Source organism: Pogonomyrmex barbatus, unplaced genomic scaffold (assembly GCF_055798465.1).
Source record: "Pogonomyrmex barbatus isolate J1 unplaced genomic scaffold, ASM5579846v1 scaffold3, whole genome shotgun sequence".
Lineage (NCBI taxonomy): Eukaryota > Metazoa > Arthropoda > Insecta > Hymenoptera > Formicidae > Pogonomyrmex > Pogonomyrmex barbatus.
Window position 1 is genome coordinate 17,411,900 of NW_028297127.1, and position 13,089 is coordinate 17,424,988.

Below are 13,089 nucleotides of genomic sequence, written 5' to 3' on the forward strand. Positions count from 1 at the left end.
ACAGGAAGGACTTCCTTTCAACGACGGCAATCGATTCCGAGAATGCATTTTGTTGCGGATTATTCGCGCGAGGCAATTTGTTCGCCAAATCTGTGAAAGCCGATCTCTCTCCTCTCTCTCTCTCTCTGTTTCTCTCTCTCTCTCTCTCTCTCTCTCGCGAGATTTGCGGAATCGTACAATTGGACACCAAACGGATCTGTAATTATCATGTCGATGCAATTAATCGCATCGGCGATTAGTCATGTTCTATTTTGTAACGCGTGTGAACGTAGCAGCCGTATTAATTACAGATCAAGTGTTCCGTAATGCGAAAGAAACGTGTTTTCTGTCATATGTATGGAACACATCATGTGTACATAGCACAGTGATATGCAGGATATTAATTCTTTTCTTCCTAATGTTTTTCTAGATGTATCTACCTATTTTATAAATAGCATCGGTTGTAATAATCAGTTAATAATAATAATAGATTTAAATTTCTGTATAATATTTTTATGATTCTAACAGATACGAGATTGAATTAATGAAAAATATCGGAACACCAGTACCTATTTTCTCAAATTGAAAATTGAAGACATAAAATCTCGTTAGCTTCACCCAATTTCAGGAGCACTTTATATTAGCGGAATTTGCAAATTAATCACAAAGATATTTCAGATTGAATTCTAGGACGCATAACGGAGATTTTCGCTGATCTTTGCACGAGGTTTTCATCATGTCATGGTCTTATATTTCCCATTAAGTCGCGACTAATCTTTGCGTACGTGCTCGTAAGAGACAACTTTTCCGAAGCTCGCACATTTCCCACAGCAAGGACACGTCGCGGACGAGGGAGTTAGGAGAGGGACACGTAATAATAATGATACGCGAATCGAGGGTAACTGAGCCTCGGTGAACGGCGGGTGTAATTAGGGACGCTCGTCTAACCGCGAAATTTCGTGATCTTATTAAATCCAGAAGGACGCCGGCGAGCGCGCCCGGAGAGAGAGAGGGAGAGAGAGAGAAAAAGGGAAAGGCTAAATTATTATTACTCGCGGGGCCCCAAGGTGCCTGAGCCTCGTCCGTCTCTGCGACGGTGTGCGTTTCGTCCGCGCTCGCGCACCCGTGCGTGTAATACACATAAAGATTATATCGCGCTCGAGTGGCCAGAAGTGACGCAAAGATTACGAGATAGATAAAACATCTGAATCATTAGGCGGAACAGCGATATAAGCCACTTTCCTCATCCTCAAACGCACAATGGAAGTTTACAAAGGCATCTAATACAGTTTCCAACTGTTCCGTTGTCGAAATCTCTTTTCCGACGCTATATTTTACATTTCGTCAGAAGAGAGAAATAAAATATAAATTTATAAATGTCATTTATAAAATAGCCATACACAGGTAGCCCGGCACGACACTTGATACTCGACTATTTAGTATCTAGTACACGCCAGTCTCGATTCGTATTTGTGAGTCATACGGTCGGCCAGATGTAACGGGCAGGGAGGAGAGAGAGAGAGAGAGAGAGAGAGAGAGAGAGAGAGAGAGAGAGAGAAATCACGTACTACAACGTAATTTTATCGTTCGCAACAGGCGCAAGTCTGTTTTTCGTGAGAAGCAGCTGATAGGTGCGCGCTTTCATACTCGGCGTTTCATTGAAAACGAAGCCGAGCCGCCTGGTAGCAGGTACGAATTATCGTCTGCAACTATGTTCGCCAGAGTAGTCATTAGCGCACGACAACGGGTAATCAGAGAGTACCGCGGCAGTATACGCGCGTCTTCTAGTTACGTTTTCTCCAATAAGTCGGTGCGCGGGCCATCAAAATGATTTGATGACGTGAATACGCTTTGCAATTACCGGCCGATACACGGTATACAGATGAGAATCGTTTTGGACGATTAATCAATGGATAAACATCGCTCGATTATTTTGTTAATGATCACCCTCACCGGATAAACTTTCGATAAACTCGATACGGTGAATTAAACCACAAATTAGAATTCTAGAAAAAAAAAAGAAAGAAAAAAAAATTAAATACGTCGATAGTACGTATGACTTTCTTGCGGTTGCTAATTGTAACATGACACAGTTTCAGCGAGGATAGATATCACGCAAAAATCAAGGATCAAAATTAACTAAAAAGAAATGTTTCTCTCGTTCCGAAAAATCTGGATCCGGGATAGAACGGAAGAATCTCCTCGGACGAGACGCAACGAGATCGGGCGAGCAAACGATGATAAAAATCGATACGACGTGAACCGGACGAATCCGTGGATCGTGGCCCAATCATCGGGACTCATCCCGAAATCCCTGTAATTTCGAAAGCTACCGTCTGAAGGCTGAAATGCAGCTAAACACGAGATCCAAGGCGATCGGACGCGTGAGCTTCTGTGCGTGGCATAATCACCGAGATTTCCTCGCGATTTCGTGGAACATCTGGGCAATTTGCCTGCGAGATGAGAGACGCCCTGCGGGATGTCTCACTGCTCGATTCGTCCTTTTTGTCCTTTTTCTTTTCCTACTCGCCGCCGGATATACCCGCCGATCGCCCGCCGCCCCGATTCCTTTATCGCAATAACGGTGAAAATCGCGAATATTTCCGGAATGAATGAATTCTCGACGTGCGGAATGAATTATCGACACCCGTCATGATTCACGCCTGCCTGCGGTAATGATTCCTTCGCGCCTCCAGTTCCCCCCCCCCGTTCTCGGTTGAAAAAAAAATTGAGAATGTGTTCGCATAATTTCCGATGAAATCATGCAAGTGGCGATTTATACAGGTTATTATCTTTACTCGAAACATCCTGCGAGCAATCGCTTAACCGACGTAAATCAACCGAAAGGAATTTAATTATTAAAGTCGATGACTATTAATTTCTCCCGTTTCCTTCAATGTGATCGTAATGCTCCCATTACAACCTACACTCCTATAGAATTTGTTGTAATTATGAGACATATCTATATTTCGAGTAAAGACAGAAAATTTCTATCACCCCCTAGCGTACACGCCCTAGCGTATGTATAAAACGCGACACTTCTTAATTCCTAAATGTATACCTATATATACTCGCGGTAAGTAGTTGAATTATCATAGTTCGAGATTATAGGTTCGCACTATACTTATAAATAATATTATTAATTTTCCGACACGTGGAACGCTCTATGTCTCTTTTAATCAGTAGCCTCTAGCCATCACCTGTGCGATTTCGATTTCGATGGTCGTGGCGCGCGGCAAGGGGAAGGGGCTAGATTCTATACGAGACGAGCGTCTCGTAGAAAATGTTCTCGCGGAAAAGTGTCACGTAATAGACAGCGCAGACTTCTCGTGTTTATATGCGCCCGCGAGCGAAGGATGCGAAATTCAATCGAGCGGAAAGGAAACGACCGGTACACGGCGTATGACATGATCGACGTTATGTAAAATATCACGAGCTAATAATTATTTGTCATTACCGCCGCGCCGGACCGGTCAATTAGTTACGGATAATCGTATTCGTAATACGCGACTGTTGGGGAGAGCGCAGTCACCTATATAAAACGAGATTCTATCTCCATGTCGGAGATATCCACGACGGCGACGGCGACGGCGCGGTCGCCGCGGATTCTGATCGTCTCGTAATAGATATTAATAGCTCTCGTCACGACGGCTCGTGCAGGTAGCAATCCAACGGAAAATCACACATAATGCCGCGAGATACATAATGCAATTAATCCCCATCGTGCGTCGTTATGTCGGCTAATCTGCCTCGGATGCAAAACTAATTAAGGTAATGAACGCGCGCGTTTTTACAAGACCGCCTGGGCTATTTCGTAGAACGGTTTCTGCGATTTTCTCACGGATGCGATACGAGGTCAGATTGGTAACCGCTATTCCCCAACGCCATTAAAAGACAACTAAACGATTTTTTTTCTTCCATTACATCGTGTTCCTAAGTAATAAATCGCGTACTCAAGGGAGATAATAATTACAGTTGCAATTACATGCATTTACTCCGTACTAACTGTCCAAAGGTTTAGATATGCATTTGATTAGGTAAGTTAGGAAAAAGAGAAAAAGAGAAGGAAGTGTCATTCATTAAAATCCGTGGAGTTTATATTTAGCTTCTTAAGAGCACTTAAGAAATTAATATATTATGCAATAATAATCTAGTATAAAATCTCAAAATATCGATTTAAAACGAGAATTAAATAATTACAGATAATTTTACGTTCAAGTTCCCTTAAAGAGGCTAACAATCAGCTCATAAAATAATAAATGACAATGAAAAATTTTTTCCAAATACATTATAAACATTTTTATAACAAGTTTAAATCGAATTATTGTACATAATAATCATTGTAATCACTACCTGTAATCGTTGACAATAACGAAACACGACATAATAATTCTCCAATAAAAGAATTAAAAGTTATCATAAAATTATTGAGGAGATAATACCTACATATTCAATGATTATCATGGATAAATATTAAAAATGACTAGTTAATTTTATTACATTACGACTTGGTACTATTAAAGATTCCCTGGTTAATAATAAGTATCTGAACTGACCGAACGTCGAAGCTCACACTCCGTTAACTTGAGTTTATCGCAATAGCAGAATCAGATAACTTGCACGCGCAAATAGGCCCGCGGCTACGTGCGGCCTTGGTTCCTTTTTCTTGTGTTAATGATTACCTTCCTTTTTGTTTTTAGGGAGGAGCTCGCCATGAAGATAGGCCTGACGGAGGCACGGATACAGGTCAGTGGAATCTCTTAACGTCTTTTTACGTAAAACGAAATAGTGAATAACGCGTCATAAATAAATTATAAACTCATTTCCGATGCGTTCGGTAAAATCTATTCAGCCTCCCAATATATGATACATAATATACGTAGCATGTTACATGACCCTTTTCTCTTCACGATTCTTCAACTTCTTTTCTCAATTAATTTTTCGCCGGACATAGGGGTTTATTTTATAAAGTACAAGGAACAACAGAGAGAACAATTAAAAGTAATAAAAAGATCAAAATGGAGCTTATAAATTTGCTCAAAAATATTAGGCTCGATTAGATATCTTAAATGGAGCGGATAAATAAAATCCGATGCTGTCTGGATAAAAATAATACAAGCGTGTCAAAGTAAAATTGATTAGTTATCTCTGATCACATATATTGGCGCATATTATGGCATAACTTTTAAATTACTTTAATAATAAGCTGCGCGCGTCAAAGTTTGTCGGTTAGAAAAATGAGGCAATAATTAGCAATAATAATGTGGTTAGGCGTCTTCTTTGGCGCGAAGGCGAAAATATCGCGCCTCTCTTGCGTAACGACAATTATCTTGTATCCTCTGACATTTCGTTTGGATAATAGTTTCGAAGCCCGCGAGCGCGCGCGAAGAATTACTTAAGTTCTCCGTGCGGTCACGTATCCCCGCCTGTAATTTACCTACCCGTATGGCGAAATGCGATACCCTTCGAGCAATATACATATCATGAGTCTTTAGTTATTTGCTCAACTCTTTTCAGAGCGGCCGTTATTACTAAAAAAATTATTGGACACGCGATTGTCTATGGGAACATTTAAATAATTATGTCTCGTCATTACCAACCAAATTACAATGTTGAAGACAATTATCTATCAGACTATGTAAAGATTGCCACTTACGTGACGATAAAGAAATCATTTAACTATATAGACAATTATTTTATGGTAAAAATAAACTCCGCTGTTATCGTGATTTTTATTGACGTCAGTAAATACAAAGTGACTAATCATTCATTAATTATTTACTCGATTTGTAGAAAAAAAGAGCTTGAACAATTATTGCTAGGAACAATTATTGTACGAAATAAACCACGGATGATAGTAGCATCATAAATCTCATAGCGAGCACAAAGAAATTATCTTTTGCGCAATTTGTAACTTGAGTAATACCATAAATCGATCATTAAAGACATTTGCGATTAATCAACAAATATGCATATCATCAGCAATAAACCTCAATAATAATGTTCAACTCTTACGTTTAAATGATAATCATATGATCCGAATACATTTGAATATTTGAATATCAAATGTTAGATTATTGCTCACAATTCTTACTCGTTTTTGTCACGTCTGATTATTGCCATCGATGATCAGAATAATATGTTCCGTTTTTTTTTTTTTGCGTACGAGTAATTATAGAAACTTGCAAAAAATGATAGAATATTGCAGCAAATCACGTGCTTTATGAAACAAAATAACTAGAAAGATTAATATGAATTTTGGAATTTCTCTTCTTCAATAACTCATATCATATGTCATCATAAATGTAATCATATAATGATAGCTTGTTACATCAAATAGTTAGGAATATTACATATTGAAATTGCATACAATACATTTGAAATGTTTTCGAACTCTAGAGAGAGAGTATCATTCAGGATTTCTTAAACCTCAATATTTAACAAGATGTACTGGTAGGTCGTGAAAAATTTAAGATAATAATTTAAACTTTAGATATAGATATCGCTGAATACTCATTATTTATATTGATTTTTTACTTCCTAATTTTTCAATTTTCCTGATTTTCGCGGATATAAACGTTCGACTTGCGTTATACTCGTTTACTCGAAGGATGCACGTTTTCTGCGTGACGACGATGGTTTCTTGCCGAGGAGAGCGTGTCCGTATGCCATCGTTGCGTGAACAGCTGGCTAATTTGCTCAATTAGTTTAATTTATTCCCGGTACTTACTTACTTACTCTTTTTCTTCCCCTCTTTCCCTTCCCCCCTCCCTTTGGCCCACGCGTATTTTCTTCTCGCTTCGTCCTTTCACTCTCCATCCCTTGCTGACTCCGGGCACGCATACTCGCGCGCCCCTATGCGATCTTCTTGTTATTTTCCCCCGCATCGCGAAGGCACAACGCTTTAATGTTAACCCGGCAACTTTTCATTATACTTGCAAATCCGTCACCGACCACCGCAAATCGCCGATTACTGTTCCCCCGGCCGGGAATTACCCGCGACGACACGCACGCGATGAGAACCACTGCTCCACTCGAAGAATGACACGCCTGCCATAACTCCTCGCGATGCCGTTAATAATTTTCAGGAATCCCTGAACCTGTACAAAGAGACCTTGCGCCGTTCCTCTCGCTCGCCACTGCGGAATGATCGGCTTTGTAAACCTGCGCTCCTTTTCAATCGCGATAGGTGTCAATTGCCCTCACCGGGCCGTAACGGGGCGAAATTATGCATGTTGGTTTAAGAAAATATTTCGAGGAATTAGGTGCTCTTATTCAATCGTGATGACTTTAGCGTTTTAGCATGCAGCCGTCTTCTCAGAGATATGAAATCCTTTAGATTTCAAGACACTGCATTAAATAACTCTGAGTCTTCTTTTATTTTCAGTATCAAATAAATTATTATTTATATTTCAAATTTACGTTTCAAATCATATTTTAACAGTGATGTATTAAATAATTGCATAATTTAAAGAGTACTAATTTCGGCAAATTCGCCATCTATTGACAGATATTAGAAATCCATTTATAAAGTATGAGTAAATGAGATAACGACTTAAGTGAACGCCACAAGTTTCCGTCTGTTCGTCTTAACGCGCGAAAATTAGGTTGTCGAGCGATTCAGTTGCCGCTTGTCCATCAGCCATCATTAATATGCATGACAAATATATCGTGGAGAATGAGGTGCGATTTTTTTCGACGCCCGAAATTTCACCCAAACGCATCAACGCACAAAAATTGGGATACGTGACCTATCATCGGCGACCATTAATAATTCATGAAACGCACACAGTATGAACATAAAATAGCGCCTTCTTAGCGCAGATGCTTTAAAGACTTCGATTCGTATTTATAAGGCGTATTATAATGTTAAATAAAAATAATTAATAAATGTAAATTTCGAAACTGCGACAAATATTAGACCTAAGAATAGAAGTGTTAAGAAGAGAAAAGATAATTTTGACGGGTTAATTGATTATTTAATATCAGCCATGCGAATATAATATGAAATTACTTAATTACTACGCGTAAAAGTCGATACGTCGACACATATTAATTAACGTAAAAGGATAAATTAGATTTAAAAAATAATGTCCGACCGGATAGTTGCGGATCACCGCTAAACCTAATCGCGCGTCTGCGGATTTTCCAGAAATAGAAACGTTGCGTATTACACGTTTTTATCAGCTTCTTAAGTAAGCTTATTAATTCAAAATAAAATCTGTCCGATATGCTCAATCGTGAGCTCTAACGTTTTTTCCTATCGGAAAAAAAGATACTCTATGTTTCATTCATTTAAAATTAAAATTAAAAGTTTATATGTGAAAATATTTTTGCAACGCAAAAAGTTTAAGAAATATTAATTCTCGACCTAATATGATTTCTCGGCTTTCAATTCGATTATTAATCGAGTGTGCGAGTTTTGTGCACGACTCAATGAATAATGAATCGTTCCTTCCCCGCAAGGCTCGTTTGCCGACGAAACCTGTCGTTCGCATGAATAACAGATTGCTATTAGGCAAAGTGATTATCAGTTGTTGCAACGTCGGCTATTAATTATTTTTACGATTTCGCCGAGTGTGACGAGATAATCGACAAGTTGCGAACTTCTGCTATGAGCAAGAAAATTCTTGCGCAAGCGAAACTGGAATTGCAGATAAAAATATCATCACACGTTTCGCTCGACATCTGTCTCTCGAGACGACGTATACACGCGAGATTTCGCATTTCTCCGAATCGATTTCGCGACAAATTCGGTTGCCGACGAACGAACGGAGTAATCCCACTTGACGTGTATATTCTCAAGCTCGTAATTTTTTATATCTTTAATTTTTTCGTCTATCTGTTTTTCCTTCAAGATTCAACGTTTTGAAAATAATTTTCTTCTTGAAAAAATTCCTTATTACTTTCTATCTAGCTCTTACTCGTTAAATATTTTTTTACTTAAATATTCCGGATAATCGCGACAAATAAATAATTCCTTCTCCTTTCCCGGTACTCGTTACGATCATCTTGAGATGCAATAATATAGAGTAGTTTCTGTTCTTGTTTACCGACTCAAATTTTAGAGAATGATATGGCAATCTTATGTATACACATTAGACATATTTTCGAACAAGTGATCTTGGAGCTTGGTGATTGCTATACTAGCTATATACTAGCTTTATATATGTAATCACAAAATACGTAATTACAAACATAAAAACATGCCGAACATTTTATTCTTTTTGGTATGAAATCGAAACAAAAATAAACTTAATGTTTAAAACATGTGTTCTGTGTGTCTTGAAACAAACTGAGTTCCTGAATTAAATCGCAATTGAGTTCCTCAATTAAATCGCAATTACAAATATGATGTAACGAGTATTAAATTGCCCCACAGGATCTATTTGTTAAATCGTGTTATGGCCTCAAGACTAGTTTCAGTCGAGTTCTTTGGTAAAAATACTACGATTGAAGAAGCCAAAGAACGATTTCAAAGAACGGCCAAGAAAGTATCTATGTAGTATGTCGAACGCGCGAGGGAAATCTTTTTCGTTGGTTAAAAAGAGAGAGAAAGAGACGAAAAGATTGAAGCGAAGAAGCAGAAGAAATGAACGTACTCGCCGTTCGTGTAATTAATGCGGCACGATTAAGTACGAAACGACTAGGTTCTGGCGGCTACGTGGTTGCGTTTTGTTTTAAAAGCCGAGAGTCGGAGATGTTTAGCGCCCTGCTGGGGGCAATCCTGTTCGCTGTGGGGGGTCCTGGCACCCGCGACTCCCCTTCCCCACTCTACCCTAACGATGCCGGGAGTCTCTAATCTCTCGTACGTCTAGGCAAGATTCCGAAGCGGGCGGATACACGCGGAACGCGCACATTGAGTTTGGATGCCTCCTTCCCCCCTGGAACAACAAAAATCGAAATATAAATATGAGGGTTGTAATCGATTATTGCGCAATCGTAAATCTCGCTCTTTAACTGCTCGTAGATTCGCCACTTGGCAGAATGATTGATTCAAATAATATTGTTGGGAGCACACAACGTCCAGTTCGAATGATTAAAATTTATCAATTATGCACACGATTAATTAAATAATTAAATATAATTTTTAATAATAATTAAATAATTAAATATAATTTTTCAACAAAAATTTTAATAAGAATGAGTTTTAATATTTCAGAGGGAGAAAAATAGCAATTTTTTTTTTATTGATGCAAAATGCGGCAATCGATAATCTTTTAATCTTTTAGACGTCAATAAGCAAGTGTCAAACTTAATAAGGATTGAGAAACCTGTTCTCAACTATGTTTAAAATCAGATAGTCCAAATATCATCTCAAGTAATTCCATTATTGCGTCTCCTTATCTCCTTTCGGAAATGATTGCACGAACAATCTCAGATATGAATATCGGATCGGACAGAATCTCAGATCGAGCAAACCGATCAAAATCATTTTCTCGACAATGAGCTACCAGAATAGGTCCTACGAATCCCATGGGACGCATGCAGTCGCTGCCGCCGCCGCCGCCGCCGCCGCCGCCGCCGCTCCGTCGATGAACCGGTGATCATCAAATCGCAAAGTCATTCAGGCATATGTCTATCCTCATCCGTGCGATGACGAGGCCGCACCGTGACGAACCGTATTGGGAGTGTCTACACCGCTCGGCGGTACTTTTGACTTCCAAATCCGTGATGCTGCCGAGTATTCGGAGTCGCGGCAACGTGGAAAACAAAATCGTATTCGACGCGAGAATATCACGCATATCGATGGAAAACGTGGAACGAGACGAATCTCTCCTCGCTACATGCGAAAAAATGAAAAGTGAACTATGTAAAATCTCGTCTGTTACTCGTCCTCGTCGAGAAAGAGAAAAGGCACTATTTTCCAATATCACTTCTTCAATTTCTTAACGTAAAACCTGTCGTATTCAGCGCGAAAAGAATAAAGACAGAAATTTATTGAGGACGATGATAAATATAAAAATAGAAAAGATATATAGAAAGAATAATATAAAATCATCATATAAAAATTATCAATTTAAGAGAAAAAGTAAACTAATAATAATTATATTATAATTATATAAATTATACGCTATTTTTATATCTTGATTTGCGTGTATGTAAAATAAATAAGGATCATAAATTCAATTATGTATTAATAGAAGATTGAGAAAATAAATAGTTAGTGACTAGGAATCATCGCGGTTATGCAAATGTCGCAATAATAAATGAAATATCTGAATTCAAGACCGGTCGGTTTCCGGTTAATTTTTCCGTTTTTTAATTTGTCATCGAGATATTAAGACGAGATATTTATATTATCTTCTGTGTTTGACCTATTCTTATGCTAAACTTGCTTTTTTAAACTTTTTTTAGATGATCGCTTTATTATGTGTGATCATCCTATAAAAGTTATTGAAAATGTATCATAAATGTATTTTAAATAAAATGTATATTAAATGTATATTAAATAAATCATTACTATCAGAGTCTTCTTTGACTTTGAAATTTAATTTTTTTTTGGCATTAATATTCTCTTGTGAATTTAATTTGTGAAATTGAGATTGTCTATTCTGTTATAGCTTTAAATTTAATTTAGTGTCCATTTTTTCCATCAGGAAGTCAGAATTATTTATTAATTTTTCCTAAAGTGTAGAAACATTATTATAAAAAGTATATAATCGAAAAGCGAACAGATAACATAAAAAAGATATACTGCACAGAAGTTTCGAAGAACGAAATTGTATTTCATGTAGCAATTGTATTTCATGAATGATAAATTGAAATTCAATCTACAAATCGCTCGTCAGAAATGGCAGTCAGAGAGCGAGGAAACTTTGTAGAAAATAGAGAACCGTTCGCACGATTATCCGACGAGAATTCTCGCTGAAAGTATCTCGAGAGTCGCGCTTCTGAAGCGGTAACACGAAACATCTCCCTTAACGGAAACGATAAAAGACCCCCGGATACCTTTCAGGATAGATGACTGCTTCTCGAAAAGTTCTACTCGAACAATCGACGTAACGAGCCGCCGGTGGAATTCGCGGCCGTCGTCTTCTACCGCGGAAACGCGACGATACAAAAATCCGGAATCGCAGCAGGTACTCGCGCGCGGAAAGATTGGATAAGTTGAATTGTTGTTGAATTGTTGTTGTCCTAAGCCGCACGTCATTGCGATCAGTCACGAGACATATCTCTCTCTTTCGTTCTCTTTCCTTTTATTTCCCTGGCGCGACCTGATATTAAAATGAAATCGGCGATACGTTATTCGCTCGAACCGCGCACGGCATAAAATCGACCCAACAACTGGAGATAGGATGGTAGAGGCAGCATGAAAAAGCGGCGGAAAAAGGGAAAAGAGGAGAGGGACACGCGGATTGACGAAGGAGCGAAGAGGAGCGGACTTCCGCTGAACTGATTAGAGCTCCGGGTCTCTTCGGGGAAGTCTCGCATTGGAATGGAATGGAATGCGCCGCACATCACGACACGGCATTGCAACCGTTCTCCAATTTCGACTTAGTGTTAGAATTTGATTTTCTCGAATTTCACGTGTCGGACTTCCATCTTGTTTGTATAATTTAAGTTATAAAACGAATCAATGATGAGTCTTTTTAGAAACAGCAAAATTTATAAGAATATGTGGTTTCTCATTATGAAACTTTTTTATGAAATTCTGAGAAGGAGAACTATAAAATTTTGTATCACATAATATAATCCTGCACAGTTTTGGCAAAGTTATATTCACGTTTATGTATATTTTCATGCTTATTTATGCATCGCGAGTTGATTTTGACACGCGGCGATACCGATTCCGAGTATCTCGAGTTGCCAGAAACGAGAAGTGGGCCAAGGGATCGCTAACCTAACGGTTTTACAACAGCCGATATTTTGTTAATTTTCGAGGAGAAACGTAAAATTCAGGTAGAAAGACAGATGAGGACGAAAAAAGAAAAAGAAAGGAGAGGAAGAGAGAGAGAGAGAGAGAGAGAGAGAGAGAGAGAGAGAGAAAGAAAGAGAGATGGACAAGCAGATCTTTGCCTCGCAGCAGTTCGGTTTCCTTGGAGCATCGACGATAATAATACGCTGCTCTCTACCTTCCTGAAAAAGAGGAGAATGCGTCACTGTAAC

General features: G+C 38.6%; 1 protein-coding gene across 1 annotated transcript in view; it reads left to right on the forward strand.

The window, feature by feature from the left end:
- The window catches only part of LOC105427863 (aristaless-related homeobox protein A), a 131,726-nt gene that overhangs the window by 114,225 nt on the left and 4,412 nt on the right, over positions 1-13,089 (forward strand). Inside the window, exon 3 of the mRNA XM_089080387.1 lies at positions 4,680-4,725. Within this exon, the coding sequence (XP_088936513.1) occupies positions 4,680-4,725 (46 nt within the window). The remainder of the gene's footprint in view (positions 1-4,679; positions 4,726-13,089) is intronic.